This window comes from Stegodyphus dumicola, chromosome X1 (genome assembly GCF_044657685.1).
Source record: "Stegodyphus dumicola isolate Sdum_Otavi_A_Nest chromosome X1, ASM4465768v1".
Taxonomy (NCBI): domain Eukaryota; kingdom Metazoa; phylum Arthropoda; class Arachnida; order Araneae; family Eresidae; genus Stegodyphus; species Stegodyphus dumicola.
In genome coordinates, this window is record NC_140780.1 from 110,698,134 (window position 1) to 110,715,160 (window position 17,027).

General features: G+C 31.7%; 1 protein-coding gene across 2 annotated transcripts in view; it reads right to left on the bottom strand.

Annotated features, from left to right (window-relative positions):
* The window catches only part of put (activin A receptor type 2 punt), a 64,847-nt gene extending 51,250 nt beyond the window's left edge, over positions 1–13,597 (bottom strand). For both annotated transcript variants that reach the window (XR_015038546.1, XM_085807765.1), the window contains exon 1: positions 13,097–13,597. Coding sequence is in view for 1 of the 2 variants with exons in the window: in XM_085807765.1 (XP_085663891.1) it covers positions 13,097–13,217 (121 nt within the window). In the remaining variant the exon portion in view is untranslated. The remainder of the gene's footprint in view (positions 1–13,096) is intronic.
* Between the last annotated feature and the right edge of the window lie 3,430 nt (positions 13,598–17,027).

Below are 17,027 nucleotides of genomic sequence, written 5' to 3' on the forward strand. Positions count from 1 at the left end.
TCATTTCTTTAAATCAATTGAAGTTTATCTGCCTTTCGAAAATAATTTCCACCTTACAGTTTCCAAGGGAAAATAAAACCGACATTAATGTAAAAAATGAAGTACTTGCATATTATATTAGCCTTCAACTGTGGAAGTTGGTAGGGATCCCACCAAAGTTTTAACAATCATTCCTGCAGAATTTTGAAGTAACTGATGCATATTTTTTAATAAATACAGTCAAAAGTCGTAAATTCGGACCTCAAAGCTACAAACTTTCTGCGCATGCTTCGCATTGACACGCATGTGCGTAAGACCTTTACGGCTGCGAATATGCATGTGCTCAAAATACGTTTACGAATGTACTTTTAATGTATAACGGACGGTATAAGCTAAGCTAAAATGATCTAATTATCTATTTCAGTTAATGTTGCAGATTGCGTTGTTCCTTAATCTTCGAATTGGATCCGGCTTATTATTTTTTTGCAGACTGTTAGAGCAATTTTATGAAAGTAAGCTTGAACTTTCGATTATGTCAAATAGAATTTCTGATATATATTTACTAATATGTAAAGGATCTACAAAGCAAAAGTATGTTTCGAAGTCCATTAAACAAAAAGTGGAATTGCTGCAAAAAATGGATAAAGGCATATCCTTTATCTAAACTTTAACATTTGTTTATCTAAACTTTGTTTATCTTTAACGCCGCGGCACGCAATGAATTGGAAGTTGATCTGTCAGCACTATCCTTATCTTCAGGGCAGATGTTTTTATTTTATTTGGCTTATAATTCCTTACTAAATGTAGTATTTCATCTCGATGTACTCCGTCTTTGATATGATTTAAATCAAATTCCTCGTCATTATAATTCGCTTCTGATAGGGAAGAAAGTGACAGAGGTTATCGAAAATGAAAAAATTTTGATTGACAAATTAGTCGGTATTCTCAACACAGCAATTACAGGACTTGAACAGTGGAACTTTGCAACTGAACAAGAAATTATGTCTGTTTATAGAATTAAAGAGAATGTATTATCACATAAAAAATGAAGCAACTTAAACAACTTACATTGAAAGAAATGTTTAATAAAGTAAACAAATAAATATTAAGCTTTTTTTTTTTTTTTTTGTAAATTTTGATACCCTTTAGATCATAATTGTTCTTTATTTCAGGTTTCATATTTTTAATTTTATAATTTCTGCATGCTATTTTACCAGACTTAAACTGATGATCTATAATCTGGAAAAATCGATAATCCGGAATCGCCAAAGTCCCGACGAGTCTGGATTAACGACTTTTGACTGTATTTGCTAAAAAAGTGTTCGAATCATCGCATTTTTTGACCAGTACTTGGATATGGCAGTCTTCTTCACTTGAGGAATCAACAAACATAATGCTAAAAAGGAGTAAACCTCGTCAATCATCGTTTGTTTTGTTTTGGGCCTTGCAGTGTCATTCTTGCACACTCTAGTACAAAATGCATAATATTTATTGGTTTCATTAACAAATATTTTTACAAAGCCCACATAAATATATTTGTGAAATAATCATATTCTTCAGCGTCATCAGCCACATCAAATATATCATTCACTCTGCCTATAGTGACAAAATTATATGCTTCTGGTTGAAATTCATCAGTCTCCCCAATGAAAATTTACATTATCCTGGCCACTACTATTGCTGGAATTAGTATTAGATTCAAATACATCTCCATCTGTCATTATTTCTTACATTTTCCTCACCACTTTCAAAATCGCCTGATGATAAGCTTCCACTAGTACCACTTACTATCGCCATTCAGACCAAATTACTCTCAAAACAGAGTGAAAGGATGGTGATTTTCTTCCCCCCCAAGCATATAAATTAATTCTCTTCTTTTTCACAGAAAAGAAGACTTTCTTGAACCTTTAAAATCGCAACAAGTAATAACGCCCGTTTTGTACGAGACTGTGGTTTGGCAGAATGCCAGCTAAGGCTGCGCTTGAGACAGTTAAACTATAGAACTGTTACAAAATCTCCAAAACACATTATTGAGGGTTCACGGAGACCAGCCACAGTTACACGAGATGTCGATGCACATAAACCACTGGACACCCTGACAAAATTCCATTTTTCATATTGCTGGTGACGTAAAAATAAAAACAGATAGAATGCTTACAGTGTATTATTTATTATACAAAATCATAAAGAAAAACAAAATTTACAATTTTTTCAGTAATTAGTTATTTCTTGTTATAATTAGCTTATTTTTGAGTCAATTTGGTTTTTTTGGATAAATGACTGCCATTTTATAACTGCTCACTGACAACAAAATGCCGCTTGACAACCGCTTTAAAACTGTAAAATGTCTTGATGATTTTTGGAATATGCGGCAGACTTGGTAAATCATTTATTAACAACCGCTGTAGTTAATGGGTTAAAAATTTTATATTTTTCTAAATTTAGTTCTGCTTTAGCGTTACCTAAGCTATTATAATTCATTTTCTCGACAAGTTCCGTTAACCGCATTTTCAAAACTTTCCTCCCCTCCCCCTTTTTCAGACATTTTTTAAATATTCTAAACCTCATTTTTATAAATACTTCAGCAACAATAAAGAAATGTCAGATGAAATTAAAATGCTTTAAATTTGTCACTCATGTTGCATTTTGTACCAGTTGTGAATCTCTTAGCTATTCCGAACGAAAGTGCATAGCCAGCAACATTATGAAGACTAAGCAAAATACCTAGTCACAAGCATGACTTTTTCTCAACCTCCGACTCCACGGACCAATGTATTTTATGTGTTTTCCTCAAGTTAAATTAATAACAGTAAGAACATTTATCACAGAAATAGACTGTAGAAACATAGTTCTTTAATTTTACATTAAACTTAAGAACATCTTTGAAAGAATGCAATGATAAAAAAAGTTACGATTAGCAGGAGACAAAATACAAAACAAAATGCAAGCTGCAGAATGTAAATCATTTCTCACAGATAGGCAGGCACTCTGGTAGCTGAAACATATTTCATTTCACTCTTCATGGAGCAGTTCTTGAAGGAAATATTTTTGGTGCTTAACTTAAATGTTTATTCAGGAGGAGGCAAACAAATACTAACTACCAGAGAAGTTAAGAAATTCTGAAATTGATACATTAATGAGTAGGCATTACTTTTGACTATTTAAAGTTTGAGATCAAACATAGATTGCATGAAGCAGTTTTTATTAAGATAGTTATTTTGTTAGGATAGCAACCAAGCTTTAACAATCACTGTATGAAAAAACATACTTTCCAATTTTCTGTAGCCCCCTCCCGAAAAGTCAGCAACTCACTGGAGACAAGTTTTTCGCCAAGCAAAAACCGTTTCTGAAATGGTGATGCACTAGGCAAGCAATAAAATGTAAAAATAAATATTCATAATAAAAAATTCGCGTTTTTGAATTTTTTTTTTTATTATTCTTCCCATGTACAGAGCAATCTGTTTTCCCTCAAAAAAAAAATAATAAGCATTGCACAAATTCAGCATTGCTCACACTGTTGTTCTCATGTACAGCGATCTGTTTCAGATTAAACAAACATCAGAGATATTCACAAACTCAGCATCTATTTCAATGATGCATCCACTGCCGTTTATTTTTTTTACATTATTTTCCATAGATGACAAGCACACTTCTTGGAGGTAATTACACCAATACATAGTTGTCATAGTTATATTTAGGGATAATTCCAGTTTTCACTTTATGGAACTTCACTGGTGTACAGTCAAAAGTCGTTAATCCGGACTTGTCGGGACTTCGGCGATTCCGGATTATCGATTTTTCCAGATTATAGATCATCAGTCTAAATCTGGTAAGATGGCATGCAGAAATTACAAAATTAAAAATATGAAACCGTAATTTATGAAATAAAGAACAATTATGATATAAAGGGTATCAAAATTTACAAAAAGAAAAAACTTAATATTTATTTGTTTACTTTATTAAACATTTCTTTCAATGTAAGTTGTTTAAGTTGCTTCGTTTCATGTGATAATGCTTTCTTTTTAATTCTATTAAACAGACATAATTTCTTGTTTAGTTACAAAGTTCCGCTGTTCAAGTCCTATAATTGCTGTGTCGAGAACACCGACTAATTTGTCAATCGAAATTTTTTTGTTTTCAATAACCTCTGTCACTTTCTTCACTATCGGAAGCGAATTATAATGACGAGGAACTTGTTTTAAATCATATCAAAGACGGAGCACATCGAGATGAAATACTACATTTGGTAAGGAATTATAAGCCAAATAAAATAAAAACATCTGCCCTGAAAATAAGGATAGTGCTGACAGATCAACTTCCAATTCATTACGCGCCGCGGCGTTCCCCCCGACGAGCAGCGTGAAATTGATAAACAGATTTCGGATTTCAAAACATACTTTCGCTTTAGATCCTTTACATATTAACAAATATATATCGGAAATTATATTTGATATAATCGAAAGTTTAAGCTTACTTTTATAAAATTGCTCTAACAGTCTGCAAAAAAATAATAAGCCGGATCCAATTCGAAGATTAAGGTACAACGCAATCTGCAACATTAACTGAATTAGATAATTTTAGCTTAGCTTACACCGTCCATTATACATTAAACGCGCATGCGTAAACGTTTTATGAGCATGCGCACAAGCATATTCGCACCCGTAAAAGTCTTACGCGCTCACGTAAACGCCTATGACGCATGCGCAGAAAGTTTGTAGCTTTGAGGTCCGGATTATGGGTGTCCGAATTAACGACTTTTGACTGTATATTCTTTTGGGGTAGAGTAGACTTTAAGGTACCCTTGTATTATGGCGAAGCTGTTGTTACATTTATCGCCAAGTTGTTTCATTTATGGTAGTTTGAGTAGTTGAATGTTATGGAAACCCTACTGTGACGTAATCGGGGTGCATGATTCTGAGAAATTTTGAATCATGGGATGTTTTGTAAGCGTTTTTGTGGTGTGTGTTGGTTTGATTCTTTAGACAGTAGAATGGCCGAATGTAGTAAGATTAATTTGTAATTTGAAGTTTCTGTACGATTTGGAGCGAAAGGGGAAAAGAGCTTTAATTGACTGGTGTGTAAATGAAGGTTTACTTAATAGCCATTATAAGTGTCCTGTATGTAGGAAGGATATGCGTCTAGTCGAACGTAAAAACCGTTTAGATGGATTTGAATGGGTTTGTAGGAAGAAAGGTTCAGATGGTCACTATGTAAAGCGTTCGATCAGAAAGAGTACATGGTTTGAAAAAACGTCGGCTAATCTTTGGAATATGGTAACAGGTAGTTTGGCGACATTTTGGAGGCGATAAAGGTTACTACCTAGGACTTTGGGAATAATGTGAGAAGTACTCAGTTCCCATTACGCATTATTTTGTGTGAAATGAGAGATCATGAGATATGTCATGTCACATTAATGGACGAATCACTGTTCTTTAATCGGAAAAAGGGGTAAATTTGTAAAAATATCTGTTCTTTATAGCGTTAGTTTCATTCTATGTTCTGTGAAACAGTGTTGTTTAATATTTGGATCCCATGGCCCTATATAAAGTAAATCTGAAATTTTTATTGCATTTATGTGTAATTGAAAAGAATTGCTTAATTGCGGATAAGTATGAATGTCCAACATGTTGGAATGAAATGAGATTGTGTGAAAGGAAGGATATTACAGATAAGTTTTAATGGCGGTGCAAGAAATCTGGTGAAAATGGACATTTTGTGATCCGCCATGCACTCAAGATTCCGTAGAAGATTAGGTAAGTTAGTATTTTTAATTATTTGAGGATATTATTTTTATGCATTGTTCTAAACGTAAGGAGTAAATAAATTAATATGGTATTATTGGAAAATTGTTATTAGCAATGAATTAGTGTAAAGTAATTAGGATTGTAAGCTAATTTTTATTAATTTAATGTATGTGCTTATTTATATTTTAAGTAGTGTTTTTTAATTTAATTATATTTTAATTAAATGATAGTTATTTTGAGAGTTATATGCTTGTAAAATTTTGGAATACGTTTGAGTAGAAGTAAATGTGCATGGAAAGAATTTAAGTATTTGACACTAAGTATTTGGAACCATTTTTAATGTTTGCGTTAGAAATTGGCAGGTGAGGTTTATAATAGATAATTTAGAGGGAAAAGTTTTTGGATATTTTATTTATTTTATACGTGCAAATGTTCATCCTTGGAAAAGGTATATACTTTTTCACGATCAGGTAATTTCATATATGTCCTTTTTACCGAATTTAAAGATTCACAAAATTTTCATGCATTTTCGTGAAATTTTTCTAATTTATGAGAAAAAAGCAGTGTACATGGATATAGTTAAGAGTGTGCGCAATGCCATTTTTGTGCAATTCTGGGATTTTTTTTAAGTAAAAATAAGTCGACGTGTACATGGTTTAATTATATTTTAATTAAATGAGTTATTTCGTGAATTATATGTTTGTAGCAATTTGGTATACGTTTGAGTGGAAGTAAACGTGCATGGAAATAATTTAAATATTTGACACTAAGTATTTGTAACCATGGCTGATCTTTGGAATATGGTAACTGGTAATTTGGCGACATTTTGGAGGCGATAAAGGTTACTACCTGGGACTTTGGTAATAATGTGAGCAGTACTCAGTTCCGATTACGCATTATTTTGTGTGAGGGAAATGAGAGATCATGGGATATGTCATGTGATATTAATGGACGAATTACGGTTCTTTAATTGGAAAAGGGGGGAATTTGGAAAAATATCTGTGGCTGTATATTATTTTGTATTAAGCTTCATTGTGTGTTGTGTGAAGTAGGGTTGAATAATTTTCGGATTGTATGGCGCTGTCTAAAGTGAATTCTAGATTTTTAATTCGTTTGTGTGATAATTCAAAAGAATTGGTTGAATGGTGCATGAGTGTAGGTTTAATTGCGCATAAGTATGAATGGCCAAAATGTGGGAATGGAATGAGATTGTGTGAAAGGAAGGATATTACTGATAAGTTTGAATGGCAATGCAAGAAATCTGGTGAAAATGGACATTTTGTAAAACGGAGTGTAAGGAAGGGTACGTGGTCTGCTGAAAGTCATTTGAGTATGGGTGAAATTTTATTGATTTCTTATTATTCGGTGAATAGATTGCTAGTTGACTATTGGATTTCAGATTTAGAAATTAGCAGTAGTACTGCAGCTGATTGGAATTCTTTTTGTAGGGAAGTGTGCATGGAATTTTGCGAAAATGATATGGGTATGCTTGGTAGTATGAATGTTATTGTGGAAATTGATGAGAGTAAGTTTGGGAAGCGGAAGTATCAGAGAGGTAGGAGAGTGGAAGGAAAATGGATGTTTGGAGGGATTGAAAGGAGTAGTACTAAATGTTTTTTTAAGGTTGTGCGAGATAGAAGTAAAGATTGTTTATTAAGTTTTATAAAAGAATATATTCTACCGGGTACTATAATTATTTCAGATTGCTGGAAATCGTATGAATGTTTGGAAGATGAAGGTTTTAAACATCTTGCTGTGAACCACAAATATTATTTTAAAGATCCGGAAACAGGTGCACATACCAATACAATAGAGGGCACGTGGAGTGCTATAAAAAGCACCATTCCGAGGCATTGTGATAAAGAGAATTTTGCTCTTTATTTAGCGGAGGAAGTGTGGAGGAAAAATTCGCAGAAAAAATCGTGCAATAATTTTATTGAATCAATAATAAAAGTGTATCCACCATGTAAGCAAGATTCTGAAGAAGATTAGGTAAGTTAGTATTTTTAATTATTTGAGGATATTATTTTTATGCATTTGTTCTAAACGTAAGGTGGAAGTAAAGAATTTTGGTATTATTGGGAAAATTGTTATTAGCAATGATTTAGTTTAAAGTAATTAGGATTGTAACCTAATTTTTATTAATTTAATGTATGTGCTTATTTATATTTTAAGTAGTGTTTTTGAATTTAATTATATTTGAATTAAATGATAGTTACTTTGTGAATTTTATGTTTGTAGGAATTTGGTATACATTTTAGTTGAAGTAAACGTGCATGGAAATAATTTAAATATTTGACACTTAAGTATTTGTAATGTTTGCGGTATGAATTCGTTGGCGACGTTTATAATATAATAGATAATTTAGAGGTAAAAGTTTTTGGATATTTTATTTATTTTATACGTGGAAATGTTCATATTTGGAAAGGGTATATACTTTTTTGTTATTAGGTAATTTCATATATGTTCTTTTTACCGGGTTGAAAGATTCAGAAAATTGTCATGCGTTTTCGTGAAATTTTTCTAATTTATGAGAAGAAAGCAGTGTACATGGATATAGTGAAGAGTGTGCGCAATGCCATTTTTGTGCAATTCTGAGATTTTTTTTTTAAGTAAAAATAAGTCAACGTGTACATGGTTTAGTGATATTTTAATTAAATGATAGTTATTTTGTGAATTTTATGTTTCTAGAAATTTCGTATACGTTTTAGTTGAAGTAAATGTGCATGGAAATAATTTAAATATTTGACACTAAGTATTTGTAATGCTTGCGGTATGAATTCGTTGGTGACGTTTATAATATAATAGATAATTTGGAGGTAAAAGTTTTTGGATATTTTATTTATTTTATATGTGGAAATGTTCATATTTGGAAAGGGTATATACTTTTTCGTTATTAGGTAATTTCATATATGTTCTTTTTACCGGGTTTAAAGATTTAGAAAATTGTCATGTATTTTCGTGAAATTTTTCTAATTTATGAGAAAAAAGCAGTGTACATGGATATAGTGAAGAGTGTGCGCAATGCCATTTTTGTGCAATTCTGGGATGTTTTTTTAAGTAAAAATAAGTCAACGTGTACATGGTTTATGTGTATGTATTATTTTGAAAAACGTGTAAGGAGTATGGTATTGTGCACTTTTTCCCTATTTTGCAGTGAATATTTGTCATGATTAAGCAGTTTTGTTAGATAAAATTTCTAGCATAAGTGTAATTTGGCTAGCAGATTGTTGGAAAATGTGTTCAGTAGATAAAAAGAAAAGAAACATGTCTTTACTGGCGGGGAAAAAAAAAATAGAGTGTTGCTGTAGGACGGTTGGTCGCCAAATTTTCGCAAAAAAAAACGCCAAGTTACCATAATCCAAAGATCAACTGTAACCATTTTTAATGTTTTGTTATGAATTCGTTGGTGACGTTTATAATAGATAATTTAGAGGTAAAAGTTTTTAGATATTTTATTTCTATTATACGTGGAAATGTTCATCCTTAGATAGGGTATATACTTTTTTGCGGTCAGGTAATTTCATATATGTGCTTTTTACAGAGTTTAAAGATTCACAAAACTTTCCTGCATTTTCGTGCAAATTTTTGTAATTTATGAGAAAATAGCAGTTTAGATGGATAAAGTCAAGAGTGTGCGCAATGCCATTTTTGTGCAATTCTGGGATTTTTTTTAAGTAAAAAGTCAACGTGTACATGGTTTAGTGATATTTTAATTAAATGATAATTATTTTGTGAATTTTATGTTTGTAGGAATTTGGTATACGTTTAAGTTGAAGTAAACGTGCATGGAAATAATTTAAATATTTGATATTAAGTATTTGTAATGCTTGCGGTATGAATTCGTTGGCGACGTGTATAATGTAATAGATGATTTAGAGGTAAAAGTTTTTGGATATTTTATTTATTTTATATGTGGAAATGTTCATATTTGGAAAGGGTAAATACTTTTTCGCGATCAGGTAATTTCATATATGTTCTTTTTAGCGGGTTTAATGATTGAGAAAATTGTCATGTATTTTCATGAAATTTTTCTAATTTATGAGAAAAAAGCAGTGTACATGGATATAGTGAAGAGTGTGCACAATGCCATTTTTGTGCAATTCTGGGATTTTTTTTAAGTAAAAATAAGTCGACGTGTACATGGTTACTGTGTATGTGCGATTTTGAAAAATGCGGCAAAGAGTTTGCAATTCTGCACTTTTTCCCAATTTTGCGGTTAATATTTGTCATGATTAAGCAGTTTTGTTTCATAAAATTTCTAGCATAAGTGTAATTCGGCTAGCAGATTGTTGGAAAAAGTGTTGAGTAAATAAAAAGAAAAGAAACATGTCTTTACTTAAAAATAGAGGGTTGCTGTAGCAGAGTTGGTCCACAAATTTTCTCCAAAAAATCGCCAAGTTACCATAATCCAAAGATTAACCGCCATTTTTGTGCTATTCTGGGATTTTTTTTTAAGTAAAAATAAGTCGGCGTGTACATGGTTTATGTGTATGTGTTATTTTGAAAAACGCGTAAGGAGTATGGTATTGTGCACTTTTTCCCAATTTTGCAGTGAATATTTGTCATGATTAAGCAGTTTTGTTTGATAAAATTTCTAGCATAAGTGTAATTCGGCTAGTAGATTGTTGGAAGAAGTGTTCAGTAGATAAAAAGAAAAGAAACATGTCTTTGCGGGGAAAAAAAAATAGAAGGTTGCTGTAGGAGAGTTGGTTGCCAAATTTTCGCCAAAAAATCGCCAAGTTACCATAATGTAAAGATCAACCAAAATGGCATTGCGCACACTCTTCACTATATCCATGTACACTGCTTTTTTCTCATAAATTAGAAAAATTTCACGAAAATACATGACAATTTTCTCAATCTTTAAACCCGGTAAAAAGAACATATATGAAATTACCTGATCGCGAAAAAGTATTTACCCTTTCCAAATATGAACATTTCCACATATAAAATAAATAAAATATCCAAAAACTTTTACCTCTAAATCATCTATTATATTATAAACGTCACCAACGAATTCATACCACAACCATTACAAATACTTAGTGTCAGATATTGAAATTATTTCCATGCACGTTTACTTCAACTAAAACGTATACCAAATTCCTACAAACATAAAATTCACAAAATAACTATCATTTAATTCAAATATAATTAAATTCAAAAACACTACTTAAAATATAAATGAGCACATACATTAAATTAATAAAAATTACCTTACAATCCTAATTACTTTAAACTAAATCCTTGCTAATAACAATTTTCCCAATAATACCAAATTCCTTTACTTCCACCTTACATTTAGAACAATGCATAAAAATAATATCCTCAAATAATTAAAAATACTAACTTACCTAATCTTCTTCAGAATCTTGATTACATGTCCGATAAACGTTTCTTGAACACTGTTTCACACAACACAGAATAAGGCCAAATACAAAATTTCCAGATTTTTTCCCGATTTCCCCCCTTTTCCGATTAAAGAACCGTAGTTCGTCCATTAATATCACAAGACATATCCCATGATCTCTCATTTCCCTCACACAAAATAATGCGTAATCAGAACTGAGTACTGCGCACATTATTACCAAAGTCCCAAGTAGTAACCTTTATCGCCTCCAAAATGTCGCCAAACTACCAGTTACCATATTGTAAAGATCAACCCATAAAATAACTAAAAGTTTATTAACCAAAAAAAATCCCCCAAAAATGTAAAAAAAATTAAGGCCAATACTTTTTTCCAGGGTGGGAGGCCTAAAATTTTAACAAGCAGATTTGAAAAAGTTTGTAATAAATCCCAATTTAACAAAAAATTGAGTCACATTTCAAAGTAAAGAGCTTTAGACTGTTTTTTAATTTTGTTTTCACAATCTAATGATGTATTTTTTAATCATTTTCTGATTCAAAAACAGTCACTGAAAACTATTCCAGAAATTAAATGCCTGGTAATAATCTCAACAGATCCTATCAAAAAGAAATTATTATTTTTATTTTTTCATATAATTTTCTAATCATACAAAGCCAAACATATCATATTTACTAGAAAGTAAAATTCCCTTGAATATAAGACTCCTTTACATTTTAGGAATAATTTTTACGAAATATAAATGTAGATGAATATTGAATAAGAACACAGTTTTAATAAAATTCATTACTTTCTGATCAGAGTAAAAGGCAAACTACCCAATTAAATTTACTATAGTATTACAATTTTACTATAGATAGAAAAACTGATACATTATTACTGTTTGCTTATAGACATACCAGTAATCAATCCAGTCAATGCAGAATTAAACTGAAATCATTCAACTAGAACCATCTATTACAATTATCAGTAGTTACATGGTTTATATATGAAGTAATTTAATATTCATTGTAAGGTTTATTTAACATTTAAACAACGTGGTTATCTTACACAGTACGATAATTTCCCGCCTTCCTCTCATTCAGACGTTTTATTTATTAAAATATCAGATTACAAGACCCTACCAAATTTTAAAACAATTAAATGACAAATGATATTCATCCTTCATTTTGAGTCAAGCAGCATTACTGCATCTGCAATTTACAAATAAGCAATTAAATAAAATTGACCACTTTATTAAAAAAACACTACATTTTGTTTATTTTTTAACCATAAATAGCAAATTTATAACATTCTTTCATTTTCTGTAATGGAAATCTACCACTTGCATGAATTTCAGTTATTTAAAATTTTAAAGCATCATATTTTTGCTTGAAGGTTTTAGATATCAAACTTGCTCCATGCTCTCCATTTCAGCCTCACGAATAACAAAAAATAATGACAAAGATAAGAACAATGTGAAACCAATTAAAAAATAATAAATTTGACAATAAAGTTCTAAGTTAGCAGAACCTCTTACAAGTATTTCTGAACTTGCCATTTCTACTTACCAAACCAATAATGTAAAATTCTTCCATACATTAATCATAATTTAGCTTTCATTAAGTACAATTAACATGCAATGAAACATAACACAGAAGAAGGCTAAAGTATGTTTGTTAAACATATTACAAAACATTTCTGATTATATACGGACTCACTAAATATTTACACGACTTTTTTAAATATTCCATATGTGAAAATTCTTGCTGTAAAAGAAGAGCAATTTGCAGTATTTTCTACTTTAACTTATGTTGTATATATTACTGAGTAATCATTTAAAAAATTATTTAAACAACGCAATAGGTAAATAAATAACAATATATAGCTGAAAGTAACAGTTAAGATGCAACAACGGAAATACTTCCATAATCACCATAAATTTAATTCATACATTGTTTACAAAAGCTAAAAAAATACTAATTATTCCTTCTATTATCGTGATTAATAAATATAATCAGCTTACCATAAGAAACACACAAAATGAGATGAGCAGCAAGAAGGAAATACAGTGACGAAGAGTTTTTAAAAAATGGCATATATGTCTTTCTATTCGAAGATATACTTATGACTAAATATGGAGACATATTGACATGTTATCGATATGCAGTTTTAGTTTTATTTAGTGCAATGACTCGAAGCTGCAGAAAATGATATTTTATATACACTAACGTGTTATAAAAAGGTCGCGTCCAAATGCTTTAGTATGTTTGTACACAATATCGCTGTAGGCCTACAGCAGGTTCTTTCTGATTTAAGTACCAATATAACCAGAATAAAATACTACTTCTGAGATGCCTAACACTCATTATGGTTTGCACACAGTCCCAAACCATCTTAACTAGTCTTCTTGTTTAACATAACAAATTTTGACAATACATTTTGCACAAATTGGATATCAAACATCCATCACACAACACATCCATCTAAACAACAATGGCGTTGTTTTTGGTCTACGCACACTGAATTTCCCGGATGAGTTTCCAACACACATGAGTTCTGAATTTTTTTTAAGTTAAACACATTTTATTTTAAATTTTAGCTCTACAAAAATTTTCATAAATTTTGGAAACATTAATATTACAAAACGGAGATCTTTTCATAAAAACTGGTTTTTCAGCAAGCAATTAACATAGAACCCTTCCGCGATTCCAGCGCTCTGATACGTTGTCTAGTGGCTAAAAGGTGGAAACATTAAAAATCGGTATTTACGTTTGACAATACTGCGTAGTTTGTGAAGCGTGTTGTGATCGAGAAGTAATTAAACATTTATATTTTATTGTTGTCGGCATTATGTGTTCAGTCGTTTTAATCACTTGTAGGATAAATCTAAAGAAAATGCTTGTAGTATTATGTAATCAAAAGTTAACTACATGTTATATGCCAGGATTGCTTTCTCAAGTACTGAGGGGTAGGTAACACTTATCAGAGAGCGCTTTGGACGCGAAGATTTACTTGTGCAAATCTATGTGAGAGACTTGTTAAGCCTAGTGATGAAGAACGCTGTAACCGGAAGAGCAAAAACGGATCTACCCTCCCTGTATGATGAACTAGAAGGAAAATTGCGAGCGTTGGAAAGTTTGGGAAGAACCCAAGAAAAATATGGGGATTTTTTGACCCCCTTAGTGGAAAGTTGCTTACCAGAAGAAGTACTGATGGCATGGGAAAGAAGCAGAAATCACGACTCCATTGAAACTAAAGGGAATCGATCTTTGAAATATTTAATGAATTTCTTAAAACAGGAAGTTAAGGGGGAAGAGATGGTTCTCCTCGCAGGAACTGGTTTCGCTTCCCAACAGAACCATCGGAAGAAAGATTTTAACCACGAACAGGTAAAGCAAAATGATCCCGTAACAGCATCAGCTCTAGTAAGTCTTGAGAATTCAGGTAAGAGTGTTCCGAACTGTAATTTTTGGGAAAAGAAACATTTTAGTGAAAAATGTTACTCTGCAAAAAAAAAAAAAAAAAAAAAAAAAAAAAAAAAAAAAAAATGACTTTAGCTGAAAAACAACAATTGTTGTTGAAAAAAGGTGCTTGTTTTTCTTGTCTGAAAAGAGCGAGTCACATTAGTAAATTTTGTCCTTTCAAAGGTAAGTTAAGGGGGATTGTTGACAAATGTCTTCCTGTTCTTTTAACATTAGCAAATTTAGAAACACAGTATCACATGAAAAAAGCTCAGTGAAGTAATGAAAAAGTCTGCTGTTACATAGAATACATCTTCAAAATTCTGCTACAATAAAAAAAAGGGCATGCTTTATCCTATTATTAATAAATATTTGCCGAATATCACTTTTGTTTTTTTAACGTTTTTTTCGATTAGTATCAAAATTGAAAAATAGAGGGCACCACTACTCCATACGGACTGATTGTCAATTTCTATTTTGGGGAACATTTGATTTTTTCTGCATTAAAATATAATTTTTTACTTCAGGGAACGAAGTAACATTCACCATCATTCAATTCATTCATTAAAATGTCATTCTTGCGCAGAAAAATATGCATGTACATCAATTTTGTCTAAAACTTAGCAAACCTAAAACGTAATTGCGTCTTTCGCCAAGCAGAAAACTTGGCGAACTTTTTCACGCCATTTGTTGTTGATCGTCTCCAGCTTTGCGTCTGCAGAGCTGAACAGGTTTCACTAATGTACCCTCTATTTTTGCCCTCTCCCCCAAGCAATTTAGGACGAAACATTGAATGCTTTCAATAGCCATTTGCAGAATCAGTGGAAATGTTTACTTCCTAGGTCCTTCAGCTAACGAGTCACTCATTGAACGAAAAATTTCTCAAGCGCAATGTTTGTCTGCTAAATATAATTCAAATAATAAATTATTTTACTAATACCATTAATAAATAAATATTCATCTCAGGGTTATGAGAGAACGTCGAAAAATCATTCGATATTTTTTTATGAAACGTTAAGATTACCTTTAAAACTCAGTTACCAAGTTGAAATCATTCTACATAAAAACTTGAATGCTAAGCTGATATTTATTTTCGGGTAATTTATAGAACTTAATCATAGAAACTGGAGGCCTTCAAATTATACGTATATTTTCCGAATAATCTCATCATATATTAGGTCAGCACTTCACACTGAAAACGTTGAAATTAAGCATAACTGAAACGCTTTTAAAATAGTCTCCAGATATTAGGGATAGTGTGATATACGTTAAATTTTGCCTCTTCAATAATTCTTATAATATGGCACTTCTTGTTGAATATTTCAGTATTATTTCGTGCATCACATAGTACAAGTTATCTCATTGCGGAAAGGATGGCATAATTTGATGGAAATTTAAAAGGATAGAAAATTAATGGAAATTTCTAAGAATAAATCGCAAAATTCTGCGAATATTTCGCAGCCGACGAATTTCACTTACACTTCCAAAGAACTTGTCAGATAATGACGCATTATGTTAAATTTATTTTCAAACAGCCAAGCTTTGTCAGTACTAACAGAACCGTTATAAGCGATCAAGATCTTGATTTAAGCTGATAGCACAATTTAATAAGTTTACGTCACATCAATAAGTTACGTCACCTTTTTATTTGATATCTGTTATCATGGTTGATTTGGTTTATTTATTTAATTATAGCAAAGCACACAAGAGCTATTGCGTAAATGGAAAGATGTCTTCCTTGAGAACCGCTACGAACGGCAGAGCGGTAAAGTCACTGAACACTGGTAGCTCGGTCCGAGGTTCGAATCCCACGAACAAAGCGGCTGCACGAGCGTTTTCATGGTTTTCCCAAGTGTAACTTGTACACGAGCCAGTTTCCCTTTGAAAGTCCTCCACGAAGGCATCGCTTCCCTTAGGCAGATAACTCTCGAAGCTTTGACGTAATTACGTAAACCAAACCAAACCTTAGTTAAGGACTTTTTAAGTGAAACTGGCTTGTACCCATGCTAGAATCACGAAATAATCCATTCAATCAGCCCGTTCGTTGCTATTCGAGCCCTTCGAACTACCAGTGTTCAATGGTAGCAGCTCCTACCGGTACCGCTCGGTCGTCGGTGAGCTAGTTTGCTGTTATGTAACGTGGTTAAATTCGAAAATGGATTGTTCAAAATGTCAGCAAATATTAAAAGCCTTTCGAAATTTCCATAGAAATCTACAGAAAATTAGTGATTTTTTTAATGGTGTAAAATTACTAAAAAATCCTTAAATTTTGCAGAAATTCCTGCTGTAATAAAGTAGGTCTTGTGGAAGAATTCAAACAATGAGTAATAACTTTACTTTAGAGGCATTTTTTCAATTTTGCCAGATCTTTGAATCATCGAATATTAATTAATGTTAAAGCAGATGAAAGATCTTTATCTAGGTAAGTATACGTACCTAAATTTCAATGACCATTTAAACTTCTCACTGTACATATTAGATCAGGGATGGGTA